This window comes from Ovis aries, chromosome 9 (assembly GCF_016772045.2).
Source record: "Ovis aries strain OAR_USU_Benz2616 breed Rambouillet chromosome 9, ARS-UI_Ramb_v3.0, whole genome shotgun sequence".
NCBI lineage: Eukaryota > Metazoa > Chordata > Mammalia > Artiodactyla > Bovidae > Ovis > Ovis aries.
Genome location: NC_056062.1, coordinates 75,714,649 through 75,731,546, shown reverse-complemented (window position 1 = coordinate 75,731,546; position 16,898 = coordinate 75,714,649). Strand labels below are relative to the sequence as shown.

General features: G+C 43.0%; 1 protein-coding gene across 3 annotated transcripts in view; it reads left to right on the top strand.

Moving 5' to 3' along the window:
* The window catches only part of GRHL2 (grainyhead like transcription factor 2), a 172,324-nt gene that overhangs the window by 108,942 nt on the left and 46,484 nt on the right, over nucleotides 1-16,898 (top strand). For all 3 annotated transcript variants that reach the window (XM_027973164.2, XM_027973163.2, XM_042254430.1), the window contains exon 9: nucleotides 15,736-15,894. In XM_027973164.2, coding sequence (XP_027828965.2) covers nucleotides 15,736-15,894 — 159 coding nt within the window. The remainder of the gene's footprint in view (nucleotides 1-15,735; nucleotides 15,895-16,898) is intronic.

Sequence of the window (16,898 nt, the reverse complement as noted above, 5' to 3'; positions counted from 1 at the left end):
GCTCTTGTGAGGCACCAACTGTTCTCTTGAATGCTTTCTCTGCCTTTCTCCCTCCTGGAACCTCCCTTGCCTGGTCCTCATGAACATTTGAGTTTCCATGCCTGAATCACACCCGCTCAAGCAACCGAATATGCAGTTTACCTCTTTATTGGCTTTCGGGGTTAGGGGAAGCAGTGACACAGGGAGGTTGACACAGGGAGGAACGGGGCAGTCAGCAACGCCATCACCCTCCGCTGGCTCCTCTGGCAGCAGGTCGCACAGAGGCTGAGTTGGTGCCCGTACAGAGAGTTGCAGTGCCTACCTTTGGAACACACACAGTGTAGTAAATCTTGATCTTTGAACGTATTAAAAAAAAAATCAGAATCACGTGGGTCCAAATGTAAATATATACCAACAATTTGAATAATACCATTTCAAGGGTAAAAATTACATATATATATAATTTATTAAATTTATATATGCCTATATAAGTTTACATATACAAATACATATATATACACAAACACATATACATACACATATATAAATATACATATATACATGTATATATAAGATATGTATACAAATGTATATATATACATATAAATAAATATACACATATAAATTGATATATACATATACAAATATAAACATACATACATACAAATATATATATATTTGCACAAGACCAGCTTTGAAGTATGCTGTATCTGAAGAAACGTTACGAATGTTCTTTGAGACATGTAAGCATCATTTGAGAAAACCATGTGTCTTCCCAAGGTAGCTTTTGTTTGGACATTTGGCTTCTCTGGTGGTTCAGATAGTTAAGAATCTGCCTGCAATGCTAGAGACCGAGGTTCAGTCCCTGGGTCAAGAAGACCCCTGGAGAAGGGAATGGCTACCCACTCCAGTATTCTTGCTGGGAGAAACCCATGAACAGAGGAGTCTGGTGGACCACAGTCCACGAGTTCACAAAAGAGTCAGACATGACTGAGCGGCTTTCACTTTCACTTTTGGTTTTGGTGCATTTACTAAAAGAACAGAATAAAACAGTCTGATATTTGGTAGTCTCCCCACGTACACATCATCAAGACCTGATGACAAAATTTATGGATTTTTTCCAGAACACTGCTCGTCTTTTGTTGCTGACCCACATTCTGTTCTTACCTCTCCTGTAGTGGGAACAGAAGTAAAGAAAGAACGTGAAACTGTAATCACTTAGTTTAATTTAATTACAGGGGAAAATTTGGCCAGGGAACGTGTTAACACTGTTCGTTGCCAGTCTCAAGGGCAGTGTGGTTCTGGCAGAATTCCTGCAGAGTTTTTCCTCCCAGAACCGGTTCTGCTGGTTACACCACAGTGTCTCTGCACAATGACGCCTGCTGGCCAGAGCCTTTTCCCACTGTCTAGAAGCTCTTGTTGGAGAAAGAAATGGCAACCCACTCCAGTATTCTTGCCTGGAGAATCCCAGGGACAGAGGAGCCTGGTGGGCTGCCGTCTATGGGGTCGCACAGAGTCGGACACGACTGAAGCGACTTAGCAGCAGCAGAAGCTCTTGTAATGTGAACGGGTGTCCCAGGGTCCCTGGGAATGACCTAAGTGGCATCCAGGTAGGTGAGTTCTGAGCATCCTTGCAGTCACAGTTTGGAAATTGATGGGGCGGGGCACAGGATAATAAAGAAGATAGAACACTGAAATGGGGCTCAGGCCGCCAGGTCTCCGGGCATAGGAATAGCTGGTTTTGTGTCTTCCCCCTTCTTAGCTTTAGCTTCTCAGCTGGAAAATGACAGGAAGGGGAACCGCACAGGGCTGACAAAGTATTAAAGTTCCATCCTTATGATTCTAGTGGAGGACTACAGGGCTAAGTTTCTTCACGTGACTCCCACTTGCAAGGTCATTTCAGTGTTTCTTTCTCCCCACAGCCAATCCAGTACCTACAAAGTAGATTTGTTGCTCACTAATTCCCAAGATGAGAAATTCCCAGGCAAGCCCCTATTGAATTATTAAAGAGCGGTAAGCTCTGATTCCTGGCACCGAACGCCGGTGATGACATCATCCCAGAGCAGGAGCTCACAAACCCTAATTACAGGCTCCCTTTTCTCCCTAATTTCTAAGGAGATTCTTGAAACCAGGCCCCTTAGTTTTGTCCACAGCCCTTTACTCGGTTCACAGTGATTTCAAGATGAAACCAGTCTCGATGCGCTACAAAGGCCTCTCTCATGTGACCACAGAGAATTACCTGAATGTTAAGATGCTGCTTAGTGCTCGGAGGAACAGGTTTCTATTTTGGTCTTTTCACTGGAATCAGTTCAGTTCAGTTCAGTTCAGTTCAGTCACTCACTTGTGTCTGACTCTTTGTGACCCTATCAACTGCCTCCCTGTCCATCACCAACTCCTGGAGTTTACTCAAACTCATGTCCATTGGGTTGGTGATACCATTCAACCATCTCATCCTCTGTCGTCCCCTTCTCCCGCCTTCAATCTTTCCCAGCATCAGGGTCTTTTCAAATGAGTCAGCTCTTCGCATCAGGTGGCCAAAGTATTGGAGTTTCAGCTTCAATATCAGTCCTTCCAATGAATACCCAGGACTGCTCTCCCCCAGGATGGACTAGTTGGATCTCCTTGCAGTCCAAGGGACTCTCAAGAGTCTTCTCCAACACCACAGTTCAAAAGCATCAATTCTTTGGCGCTCAGCTTTCTTCACAGTCCAACTCTCACATCCATACATGACTACTGGAAAAACCATAGCCTTGACTAGACGGACCTTTGTTGACAAAGTAATGTCTCTACTTTTTAATATGCTATCTAGGTTGGTCATAACTTTCCTTCCAAGAAGTAAGCATCTTTTAATTTCATGGCTGTAATCACCATCTGCAATGATTTTTGAGCCCCCCCTCCCAAAATAAAGTCAGCCACTGTTTCCACTGTTTCCCTATCTATTTGCCATGAAGTGATGGGAACAGATGCCATGATCTTAGTTTTCTGAATGTTGAGCTTTAAGCCAACTTTTCCACTCTCCTCTTTCATTTTCATCAAGAGACTCTTTAGTTCTTCTTCACTTTCTGTCATAAAGGTGGTGTCATCTGCATATCTGAGGTTATTGATATTTCTCTTGGAAATCTTGATTCCAACTGTGCTTCATCCAGCCCAGCGTTTCTCATGATGTACTCTGCATATAAGTTAAATAAGCAGGGTGACAATATACAGCCTTGACATACTCCTTTTCCTGTTTGGAACCAGTCTGTTGTTCCATGTCCAGTTCTAGCTGTTGCTTCCTGACCTGCATATAGGTTTCTCAAGAGGCAGGTCAGGTGGTCTGTTATTCTCATCTCTTTCAGAATTTTCCACAGTTTATTATGGTTCACACAGTCAAAGGCTTTGGCATAGTCAATAAAACAGACATAGGTGTTTTTCTGGAACTCTCTTGCTTTTTCCACGATCCAGCAGATGTTGGCAATTTGATCTCTGGTTCCTCTGCCTTTTCTAAAACCAGCTTGACCATCTGGAAGTTCACGGTTCATGTATTGCTGAAGCCTGGCTTGGAGAATTTTGAGCATTCCTTTACTGGACATAAGAACATTGGATGTGGTCCGTGTCATGAGCTGCTTCATATTGTGAGACATAAATAAAGCTCTCGTATTGGGTGACTTGCTTTTGTCACGTGAGGTCCAGGTTTCTTCCTTTTCTTCCTGGGTGGGTCAGCCCTTTCTCTTTCCAGTGCTGTCTTTTCCAGGTACAGCCAGTGGTCCGCTAGCCAGCTCTACTCCATGTACTCCTGATGGGAAGGAAACCAGCCCCTCAGGTGAGATCCTCAGGTCTCAGTGTTGGTAGCATCAGAGACAGGATGGTGCCAGTGCCAGGGCTGTGGTCACAGCCTATGAAAAGGCAGTAAACTGGAGGAAATGCAGGTTTTCTAACCTTCTTGAACCCTGCAAATTGTTCAGTCTTTGTTAAAAGTAAGGTTATTGAAAGACTTTTAGCACCAAATCATGGCAGAGCTATTAAAATTGTCCCCAATTTATCTCACCCTTCTTCCTTTTCTCTTTCTCTCAACACTTGTTTTTTGTCTAAACATTTAATCAGTTTTTATGGGGCTCCACTGTGTGTCAAGCAAAGTGCTTCGGAAAGTTACAGTTTCGATAGTCTTGATGAATCATGTCTTCCAAGGGGATGCTTCTGAATGAACTGTGTTCCCTTCCTACCAAACTCTAGTGCCTGATACCAGGGAGAAGGGGAGATGTGTAAATACTGGTTTGAGGGATTAAAAGGGAACCCAAAGAACTGGTCAAAGGAAACCACACTCCTGAGTGTCCATGGGTTCATGATCTAGTTTGCTTCCCTGACCCCGACCTCCTGTCAGCAGTCCAGGGAGTCCTCTTTCTGCGTATCAGACAGTCCAGGATGAAATTGAGTTGATGGATATTACTAATTCAGAAAAAGTTGCATCTTAATGTGTGTGCATGTGTGCTCAATTGAGTCTGATTCTTTTTGACCTGCCATGGACTAACCTGCCAGGCTCCTCTGTTCATGGAACTCTCCAGGCAGGAATCCTAGAGGTGAGTTGCCATTTCCTCCTCCAGGGGATCCTCCTCCAGGGCATCTTCCCAACCCAGGGACTGAAACCATGTCTCTTGTGTCTCCCGCATTGGCAGGTGGGTTCTTTACCACCAGCGCCACCTGGAAAGTCCCTTATGTCCTAATGTTTTGCCTAAGTAGAGCCCAGGTTTCAACAGGTCATCCTATGGAAGAAGAGAAATATTATAAGGCATCTTCCTTGGTCTCCAAAGTAAACAAAGTATTGAGAGGCTCCTGGGAGGAGTCTTGAGGGGCTAAGATACACACTGCAAAGCAGGGCAAATGGCATTTTTATGTGTTTGCTGGGGCGTGGTGTGGATGAAGGCAGCTTTAAAAGGGAAAGGTAAACATTTGCTGGAGTCTTTGTTATTGAACTTCAACAAAGCCATACCTTTGTTCCAGTTTTATAAGGTAATGGATGGCAGAAAAAGCTATAAAGCTGGAGTTAAGTCACATTTGGAAGGAATAATCTTTGGAAAGCATCTCACCAGAGCTATCAACAGCTTGATCTTTTGTTAGAATGTGGAGTATCCATGGCTTTTGGCCTGAATTCTGCTGAGGGCTCGTAACTCACATGCATGAACTGCTGTGTGCATGCGGAGAGTGAGACTGCAGACAGATTTCATAGACTGATATGTGTGTGTGTGTGTGTGTGTGTGTGCACCATGGTTAATATTTATTCAGTGCTTACTTATTGGTATATACCAGGCAGTCTGCCAGTTGTTTATATGCCTTATGCAATATTCGTATTTTAAGTGGCTATTATTTTTCATTTAAACAATGAAGAGACTGAAGTCCACAGAGCTTACACGGTGAATGCACAGTAGAGCGGAGACTCCCACCCTGGGAATGTCTGTCTGAAGCACGTGTTCTTTCCATACTGCCTTTTTGTCTTGGGAGGAGTGGTCATAGTGTCTTCAACCTTGTCTCTGGTGAAGGGGCTGGCATCCCCTTGAAGCAGCCTGCTTGCTGTGTGTCACGTGCTGGGCCCGGCAGTGGGGATTTACAGGCAAAAAGCCAAGCAGGGTGTCTGCAGCTCTCAGAGGCCATCCTGGCTGGGCTGAGGACTCAGACACCTCTGTACATGACTGTCAAATGAGGAGGAAAGCGACAAAGCCTCTAGTAAAAACAGAATTAAAGGGTGAGGAGAGTTCTGGACAGGACGGTAGCCCTGATGTTTTGGGTTTTTTTAAATCAAAAAATTAAAAATTTTTCTTGAGCACAAATAAGTATCCACAAGGATTGTTTGCAAGTATTCTCTCCCATTCTGAGGCTTGTCTTTTTGTCTTTGTTTATGCTTAGTAGCCAGGAACTTTTTGGTAACTTAATGTTTTAAGCCATTTTTTGGAAACTGAAGTATAGTTGATTTACAATGTTGTGTTAATTTCAGGTGTATAGCAAAGTGATACAGTTGTATATGTTGTGATTCTTTTCAGATTCTTTTCTAATTCTTTCTAATAACCATTATAGATGATTAGAAAATAGTGAATATAATTCCCTGTATTATACAATAGGTCCCTGTTGATTATTTGTTTTATATATGGTGGTGTGTATAGGTTAATCCCAAACTCCTAATTTACACCTTCCTCCTTCCCCTTTGGTAACCAGAAGATTGTTTTCTATGTCCATGAGTCTATTTCTGCTTTGTAAACAGTTTCATCTTTTAATTCGTTTTATTTTTATAAAAGCATTTCTATTACATTTTTAATTTAAAAGTTCCCCCAATGTCTTATTTTAAAAGCTTGCAAATGAAAAGTTGAAAGATATTAATACAGTTATGACCACATACCATAGAGAGGGTAGACAGGTAGAGAGGGTACCAGCGGTGTGGGATCAGCGAAGACCCAAGGGAGGGCGTGGTGCGTGAGCGGCATCTGAGAGGGGGCCGGGAAGGGGCTCCAGGTAGCAGGACAGGGCGCTCGCAGGCGCAGAGACTGGGCAGCGCAGCGCAACCTGGAGCGGCGGAGCTCCACGCGAAGGGGCTGTGGAGGGGCGCGAGAGACGTTGCAAGACGGGCGAAATGCCGCAGAGACTGGGCAGCCCAGCAGAACCGCGGAGCTCCGCGCGAAGGCAGAGCGGCTGTGGCGGGGCGCGAGAGACGTTGCAAGACTGGCGAAATGCTGCGGGGAGGCTAGGAGGGTGGGTGAAAGAGGCTCAAGGTGGGAACTTTAGACCCACCCATTAGGGGACGTGGAGGAGGAGGGAGCAGAGAGGGACGGAGTGGTCAGTAAGGAGAGGACAGAAGGGTACGGGAGAGCAGGACAGAAGGAGGAAGTGACCGGCGAAGTGGGTAGGCGGTGGTTTCTCACAGCCGGAACCTCTGAAAGCAGCAGCAAGTTGGGAAATGGTTACAAATGCAGATACTTGGACCTCCCACCTGGGACCCAGAGGGCAGAGTCATGACAGGTTTGAACAGCATACCCCTGCTTGTAAGGATGCTACTTGGAGGGAAGCAATCTCAGTGAAGACCGAGGTCAGGTTAAAACTGTGGGGGTCAGGCCTTTACTTACGGTCCCTAATTTATACGTGCTCATGTTGAAAGCTTGCATTGCAGCATGGTTTACAAGATGAAGAGGCTAAAAACAGCCTCATGTTAAAGAAATTGTTACTCCATATTCATGGGTTTTTGTGTTTTTGTTTTTGTTTTTTTTAAAGAGAAAGAAAGGACTCTCTTCAGAATGTCCTGTCAAGTGAAAAAAAAAAAAAAGCAGGCTGCAGAACTGTGTTGACCATGCTACCATTTGTGTTGGAAAGAAAAGGATATGAATTTGCATAGCAGGTTTCTAGAAGGATACACTAGAAACTGTGACGGATACCCAAGAAACTGTTGGTTGGGGAGCAATGCTGATAGGGGAGGGGGTGTGGTTTCCACGTTTTACCGTTTTGAATTTTGTGCTAGATTCAGCTATGACAAACTCAAAACAAGTTTTCAGTGTTAAACGCGAATGGAAGAGGCTTAAAGTCATAACTGATAACCAGAAATCTGAGTGAGTGGCTCTTTCAGTCTGTTTTGCTTCTTCCTCCCACTGAGAGCTCATTATTTATGAAACAGCCCCGCCCGTTGTTACACAATATCCAGATTCTTCCTTGTCCTGAGGTGCTGCTTCACAAGACCTGTTCAGGTGACAGAGCCGAGTGGCCGAGACTGGCCGTCTGCAGAGCCACGAGGGTTCTGCTCCGGAGGGTACACCTTCGCTTTCTCCCCAGCGAAGCCTGCGACTCCACCTCTCTGAAAGGGTCACACAGTGATAGAGTTTGTGCTTTCCAGATCAATTCACCTTCATAAAATATCTCTCTGTTGAAGTTAATGTGAATATAGCCACTCTGGAACCATTTGGAATCAAATGCCTGGAGAGAGTCTGGACAGGGAGCTCTTGGAGTGGTCTGGTCGGAAGGAGGGCTTGAACTGGGGACTGCAGTTGCAGAGGGTGTACGTATGGGGCAGTACTTTGTGGACTGTGCTGTGGGGGCGAGGAGGAGCTTGGAGTCTCTGAGTAGGCCTGGCAGGGTGACCAGGAATCCGAGAAGATGGAGACTGTGGTGGTCATAGGAAGTTGCCGAAGATTTTCATGGCATCTTATAGTTGAAAAATGAGACCTCAGTCTCCATATCTGACTGAGATCGTGTACAGCAGAAACTAGCAGAACCTTGTAAAGCAGCTATACGTGCATAAAAATTAATTCAAAAAACAATACATTTTTAAAAACGTGATCTTGAAGTATCACAGTATTAAGCTAGAGATTGTTATACTTATTTAAAAGAAGAGGCCAGTGAGGCCCAGAAAGGTTCAATTGTTAGTCCAAGGCCACAGAGTCAGCATTTGTACCAGGGACATAATTTTGAGCCTCTTGTACTTTTTTTTTTTTTCTTTCTTGCTGTGATTTCCTCTCATTTTGCCCTCCAGCGTCATAGAAAGCTCCTTCTCAACAGAACTTCACCTGTGAGCTGATCCCATTTAATCCCTGTTTCCAGGACTCTCAGCTCCCACAGGGCCTCCTTCCACAGCCTTGCAGCCTTCTGTTCCTCCTCTCTGCTGTGTGACCACCCGTCCATCCTGGGAGAACACCTCTGCATGGCCCCGCTGCGCATGCTCCTGCCCGTCCTGCTTCTGCCAGACTTCCCAGCTAGGTGCTCCCTCCCCATCTTCACATCCTGGCTCCCTCACCCCAGCAAACTAGCTTCCTGTCCTTCCCTCCAGAGGTCTGGCCTCTGGAAGGGGTGCAGACCCTCGATTTCTGATCCTCCTGGTCTTTTCTCAGCCTTCACTCTGTCCTCTCGGTAATTTGGATGTTGGATACTGTGGCCACAGGTCTATCTGCCCTTGGCCTCAGTGATACACACTTGACTTCATCAAGTGTCCGTGACTCGATCACAAGGATACAAACATCTTGGTTGGTATCTCCCCTCCCCAACTGCCTTTTCTCAGGCTCCTTCTGAACCTCCTCAGCACTAACCCCCCTCTCCCATTAGCCTGGCCTCTTTCCTCTTTTGAGAACAGCATGCACGATCTTCTCCTCCATTTCTCTTCCTTCTAGCTCAGCACTCCTATAGGAAATCCTCCCTGGTTGAGCTGTCTCCTTTTTTTTCAGGTTCTCATAGTATGTATACCCTGAGATATTCACCCCAGTTCCTATTTTTATATACCCCATCACAGTGAGAATGTTGTAGCTGCCCTTTTCCTCAAGGGCAATGCCCCACCTTAGATTTCTGTTTCTCCTTTAACATCCATGTGTATCATCTTCATTAGCTTGTATACATGGACATACATGATATGTACATATATACATTCATACTTGACTATATAGTTGGGGCTTGATTTGGGTTTGTTGATATACAGCTAGATAACATTTTTTTTGAGGATAAATCTGGTCAGAGCAACCAACTCTGCTGCATTTTATCTTGACAACTTCAGCTACTCACTCAGAGCATTCTTGGCTCTTAGAACATTTTGCTTATGAAAGCAAGAACACTGATAAAGGAGGAACTGTGTATTTAGAAAAGTAATTTTCTCTTAATTTGTTAGACAAATATTTGTTGAGTATCTTCCATGAGCCTGGCGTTGGGAACAGAAGGAGCTTGAGGCAGACAAGGCCCCTCCTCTTATGGGTTTAGAGCTGCATGGGGCAGACAGATAATTAAGTACTAAACAGATAAAAGACAAGATAAATCCAGATAAAGTTCAGTACTGTGAAGAAACCAAGAAAGAGCAGCATCCTAAGGTGAGCTACTCGTTGTGGGAGGAGGAGAAGGAAGACAACTCTAGATGGTCAGGGCGGCGATTTCTGAAAAGTTGGCATTGGACTGAAATCTGAGTGAGAGGAAGGACAGGCAGTGTGATCATCTATGGGGTCAGCTTTGGGGGTAGAGGGCACTGCCCATAGCAAAGTCTGGCAGCTGGAAACAAGCCTGGTATATTCTGGAAATGGAGAGTATTGAGTACTAAAGGAATATGGAAGATGTGGTAGAATATGTGAGTAAAGCAAAAATGTATCTGTGCCTACTCACGGTATCCGTAGGAGAAAATAAAGACATATTTATTCAGGTTGTAATCATTTCCTAAAGGTGTTATATAAATAGAGGCATCAGGAAATCTAGGAGTTTCGTAGATTCTCAACAAAATTGCAAGCTCTCTGAGAGCAGGGAGTCTGTCTCAGCATTCTTATGTTCCACCTCGTAGCATAATGGCAGACACAGAGAAGAGATATTCAGTAAATATTTGATGAATGAATGCATAGAGGAAACAAATAATTGCCTAAGACTGAGATTTCACATGTTAATATTATTTGCTTTCAGTTTATCTTTGTGTCTCAGCTTGGCATTGCACTTGCACCAGATGCAATCATATAAATGGGAAAAAAAATGCTAAGACGTAAGAAAACCATCTATAAGGTCGTTAATAATTCTAAGAACCAAGAAGAAAAGAGTAGAGAAACTGGCAAGAGCACATTTAACGCGTTTATATATTCTTTGTGTTTTACGGTGAAAATATGGATTTCTTGGTGTATGTCGTGTCCCTGTAATTTGGAGGCTAATGTGTGCAATTTCTTGTAAAAGAGCTCTTTAGAGTCTCAACCTTAGGAAATAAGTAGCTTTCTTGGTCTCTAATCAGGGGATCTTGAAAACACAAAATACAATTATTTAAAGAGGAAAATAAACACTTTCCATCAAACCATAGACCTTATGATTTTTTAAGTCCCAAATTGCTTTGTAGATCAAGATTGGCCTATTTACTGTAATGGCAAGCTCTTGGAAAAATCTTGGAAGTTAATAATCAAGTTAATGTAGCACTTCTACAGCACACTAATTCTTCATTTATTTTAATAAATCTTATTATACCCATGATACACAACAGAGAGGTATTATAACCCAGATAAAGTCACTTTTCTTGTGTAGGAACTACAAAATGGGAGTTGTAATTCATGTGTCAAAAAGTGACTTTTATTAAAAATTGTCAATTGTCATGAGACTGCTTCCGTTTCTGAAAAGGTCTTGGTACCTTTCCAAACGATCTCTCTGTTGGAATCAATCTTTGAACCAATGACAAAATTAAAATTGTATCTATTATCCGCCTGGATACAGTTGATTCAGTTAACATTTTTCTAAAAAATAAATTACGTGCTGTAAGAATTATAGGAAAACAACATTTACAGCTCTTGGTTGACAGACCAATTGTTCACAACATTTCTTTACATAATTAGGGCTTCTACTAAAGTTAAAAAGAACTTTCTGTGCTTGACATTTGGATTAACATTTAGTGAGGGAAAGTGTACCTTTTCCCCAAGTTTCTGTAATACACGTTTACAAACGGTGCTTTGTAGATAAACTTCCAAGAAATTCATTGTCACATTTGCCTGCTGTGTCTAGAGCTGGGACATGGTTGGGTTTGCAAGATGAAACAAATGAATGCTAGGTTTTCGTTAATGTCCTTCCATGCTCCCCTCCCACATTCTACCACCCACTGCAGTTAAAGTTCAACCATTCGGGTTTTAAGTGCAGCACAGCGAGACCTCAGTTGATACCATCAAACACACAGAGCGTGCTTTGCTAGCGGGTCAGACAGCCAGGCAAGAAGAAAGCAGTGCCAACCCTATTATAAAATCCCTACTTGTTAGGATAATTCTGGTAACATAACACAGCAGAAAAAGAAGGTAGGGTCTTGTGTTGTTTACATTTTTGTAGAACCAGGCTGCCATGAATCAAAGAGGGCCCACTGGATCTTCTACTAAGGACCTATCTCCTTGAAGAGGACCTAAGTCTAACTGTCTCCTGGTAGGGTCCAGGGTGCTGTAGCTCATTTCACCATTAAGACCTTCTCTACTGGGTGGCTCGTTGTTACAGCTCCTCCAAGGACGAGTTAGTGCATGTATTGCAGAATATTGCCAGTAAGCATCTATTATTTCCATAGATCTGTCCTTCTCAAGTGGCCCGTGTAAATATACATATTTCATCAGCTAAGCTTTCTTAGCCCAGACCTTGGGCTGACAAGGCCACAATTAATACTGCTTCCTGCCTGTCTGGGTGTATGTCCATGGCGAGTAAGCATATGGATCAATCACTGAGCCAACCATGAATCCTATTAGCTTGGGAAAATACCGAATAGTTTTCTCTTCTGGCTTCTGCAGGACTCGGGAGGCTTTATGAGGGAAAGGGGAAAAAACCCAGTCTGGTTGAGGACTCTGTCAATCATAGCCACCAACAGGAAGATTTCTACATGAAATACACAGCCCCAAATTGGAACAACTGCATAGCTCACCAGAGTGAGCATTGATTTGCTGACATAAAGCTGTGTTTAGTTATACATTCTGGCCAAGAAAAACCCCATCGCCAGTAATGATAATCACAATTTAAGAAGTCAAGTGTTCCTAGAAAAGTATGCTTTCATTTTCTGACCTAAAGATTGGTTTCAGTGAAGTTATTGTAATCTTTCGTGCGTGTGTTTGCTCAGTCACTCAGTCGTGTCTGACTCTTTGTAACCATATGGACTTTAGCCCTCCAGGCTCCTCTGTCCAGGGGATTCTCCAGGCAAGAATACTGGAGTGGGTTGCCATTTCCTCCTCCAGGGGATCTTCCCAACCCAGGGATCTAACCTGCATCTCCTGCATTGCGGGCAGATTCTTTACCCCTGAGCCACTGAGGAAGCTAGCCTCAAACTTCTGTGATTGCAGGGACTGTTGTTGTTGTACCTATGCTGGTACCCAGCACAGCCTCAGAGACATGGTTCCGTTCAGTTCAGTTCAGTCGCTCAGTCGTGTCCGACTCTTTGCGACCCCATGAATCGCAGCACGCCAGGCCTCCCTGTCCATCACCAACTCCCAGAGTTTACTCAGATTCACGTCCATCGAGTCAGTGATGCCATCCAGCCATCTCATCCTCTGTCGTCCCCTTCTCCTCCTGCCCCCAATCCCTCCCAGCATCAGAGTCTTTTCCAGTGAGTCAACTCTTCGCATGAGGTGGCCAAAGTACTGGAGTTTCAGCTTCAGCATCATTCCTTCCAGAGAAATCCCAGGGCTGATCTCCTTCAGAATGGACTGGTTGGATCTCCTTGCAGTCATGGTAGATACGTAAAAATATCTGTGGTGTGAGTGACTGTTCTCTGCAGTCAGGACATCTTCTGTCTCCTTTTACCCTGAAAGTTCAGTAGGAAAAACCAGCATGGAATCTTCCTTCTGAGTGGTCTTCATCACTTAGCTCTCCTAAATCACTGGACTTTTGCATCTCTAGTTACTCTTTGTCTTTATCTTCCTAAATAATAAACAAGTATTTATGGAATCCCTGATCTTAGGCCAGTATCTCTGTGGGTTGTGTATTTCACTTGTGTCTTTCAACTTCAGTATTCTGTGTTCTCATGGCCTCTGTACACATCTCTGTCTGGGGAGCCCTGGCCACTCTGTATTGATCGTTGCTGGATTGCTCATCTGTCTTCCCCTTGGACTGTTAGCTCCATGAGACTGGGATCTGCTTTCTTCTGTATCCTCAGTGTCTAACGTGTTTGAACTACTGTGAGCTTGTGTTGATCTTTGTAGAATGAATGAATGAAAAGGCATGAATGAATGGAATGCCCATATTTATGGTTAGATCATCTTTAGGCACTTGTTTCCGGATGTAGCTAGAGAAGTGAGATCCTGTGTCATGGTGTCCACAGTTGTGATTAGCATGTCACTAAGATGTGTCTTCTGGGCTTGGCTGCTATTGATGTGGTGTGCTGCCTTGCTAGTGTGTCTCTATTGCCAAGCAAGGGGCTCAGAAAAAGGCGATCTTTATATAAAGCGAAGTCGCTCAGTCGTGTCCGACTCTGCGACCCATGGACTGTAGCCTACCAGCCTCCTCCGTCCATGGGATTCTCCAGACAAGAGTACTGGAGTGGGTTGCCATTTCCTGCTCCAGGAGATCTTCCCAACCCAGGGATCGAACCCGGGTCTCCCGCATTGCAGGCAGACTCTTTACCATCTGAGCCATTAGGGAAGACTCTGATCTTTATATAGATATAGCACTAACAATGAGAGATTCGGTTGTATGGATTACAAAAGGCCAACCAGGGATATGGCCTGAAATGAATTAGATCAAAAATTTGAATGACTTTTAAAATGCAGCTCCTGGAAGTGGCTCTTTGCTTTCTGCAGGGTGTTTTCTGGGGGTGTTGCTATGATATGAAAGGCTTTAGGACAAGGGTTTGAAGGTGAATAAAGATTTCAAAGGGACCAAATAAAACAAGAGTCAGATAATACATCTGATGAAATGGTTTTCAGAATACATAACTGTACAATTTTAAAACAGTGAGTTTAAAGTTTTCTGTTGAATACAAATAATACATAGTATTAACTGAAAATAGTATCAAGGATGTAATCTCTTGTGCCTGTTTTTCCCCAGAGACTGCCTCTTCTATTCATGTAGTCACCAGATAAATCGAGGTGCTGTCCTTATATCCCTGTGTGCATGCTGTCGCTCAGTCATGACTGACTCTTTGCGACCCGATGGACTGTAGCCACCTGGCTTCCCCGTCCATGGGATTCTCTAGGCAAGAGTACTGGAGTGGGTTGCTATGCCCTCCTCCAGGGGATCTTTCTGACCCAGGAGTCAAACTGGAGTCTGTTACATCTCCTGCTTTGGCAGGCGAGTTCTTTACTACTAGCATACCACCTGGAAAGCCCCCTTATATCCCTAGTCCTTGATAAAGTGGTATATATTGACATCTATATACTATAGAAAAGGAGGATAAATCTAATCATTTGTATTCCTCCTATTCCTCTCAGTATTTTATAATGAGATTATTATTTTTAGTTCTCCTGGGCAGTTCCATTTTTTCAGATTCATGTCGTTTTGCTTGTCTCGATACCTCATGTTGTAAGATGAGAATGCTGATGTCTTTACTACCCGTCCCTCCTCCTGTTCCATGTCTTACTTTGCCAGCTCTTTTACTTTTTCACTAAGTTCAAAGCATCTTAGCATTTATAGTCTATTCTTTGGAGAGGGTTTAAGAATGATTTAATGGGAAAATTGAAAACCAAAGACTAGAAATGGCTTGATTGAGATCTGGTTAATGTTAGAGCTGGGACTAAAACCTGGGGCTTTTGACTCTCAGTCTAGTGGGCTTTCTAGATAAATTCATTGACCTCATTCATCAGATGTTTATTGAGTGCTTATTCTCTGCTAGGCACTACATTAAGTACCAGTAATACAAAAATAATAAAAAATTGTCTCAAATCTCATACTCTCATGAAAATAAGAAAGATAGATGTGTAAACAAATAACTATGTTTTGATGCAATAAGATGCAAAGGAAGATGTTGTGTAGCTTTTTTTTTTTTGCCCCACAGGTCAGAGATTATAGAAATCGATGTAATTACTAAAAGTTACAGTTTTAATATGTTGAGAGGAGATAGTGTTTCACCCAACTAACTTATGCATGTTTGGAAAATAAGGCATTGCTGATATAAAGATAAATTTAAATGGTCTGTTTCAAGTTGAAATATAAAGGCAAAACTTTTATTAATTTATAACTAGAAATTATAATAAATCAGTTTCATGTCTTCAATAAGTTTTATGTGAGACTATCCACATATTCTTTAGTTGTCCTTTTAGGTTTGTCTAATATTCTAGTTTTAAGTCTAAGGCTTATGCATTTTTTAATAGATCTTTTTTATGGTGACTTGTGACCTTTTCCCTTTCTTCCTTCCTCCCTCAGATTTTCATCACCGTGAACTGCCTGAGTACAGATTTCTCCTCCCAGAAAGGAGTGAAAGGACTTCCTCTGATGATTCAGATTGATACATACAGTTACAATAATCGTAGCAATAAACCCATCCATAGAGCTTACTGCCAGATCAAGGTCTTCTGCGACAAAGTGAGTAAAGATGACCGTTTGTCATAAAGGTGCTTTTGTTATTAGATATTACTTTTGAGGACATTTCCCCCTTGTCACATTTTCTTGTCTAGTGGTGTCCAAATAATCACTTTCCAATCACTATGGGAGTGGTAATCTTTCAATTCAGTTCTTGTGAGCTATCTAGGGAGCCATCAACTGTATTTTTTTTTTTTCAGTCAATCATTCTACCACTAATTTAATGACTGACATTGTCCTGTGCTATGAGTCTGATTCACATAGATATAGCTGATCTAATAGATGGATAGTTTTTAGTGGGTAGGTAGATCCTGTCCCAGAACATGCTAATATAACCTATTTTATGGGTTAAATGGGGTCTCATCTAGAACCTTTTGGAATGGACACAGCACCTTTTAAGTATGTTCATTAGCAAACATGCTTCAGGAGGACATGTAGTTTTTGAATCTTCTTGAATTCCCCTGTATGAGATAGATCAATTAGAATAGCAAAGATTAAAATCCCATGATTATGTGATGAGAGACCCTTACAAATCCCAAATGTGAATGGGACCAAGCATCCACAGTTTCAGAACCTGTATGATGTCAGCATCGTGAAGGAAAATGATGGACCCACTTCATGACCAAAGAACAGGACACCACCAAGTGGTCCAAATAGCAGAGAGTGAAGTGGGCCATCGGAGGACATCTGGTGATACTGGGGTAAAAGGGGATGGGTTGTGCAGACTTGAGTTTACTGGTGGGTGGGTGCAAGGGGACAAAACATTGGAGTGTTTGGGGCTCTATTAACTTGGGAAAGTTATAAATTGAAGTTCCCTTCTAGGATAAAAATCCTGCTCCGAGAAAAGGCTGCTGGGAGTAGAATCCAAGTTGAGTTAGACAAAAACAAAACAAAGGTTCAAAGGAATGAGAAGTTCCAATTAAAAAGGAAGAGGGGAAAGAAAACAGAGTAGTCAGATCTCGGGAAATCCAGGACGATTTTCTGTGATCACTTTGTGAACACAACTA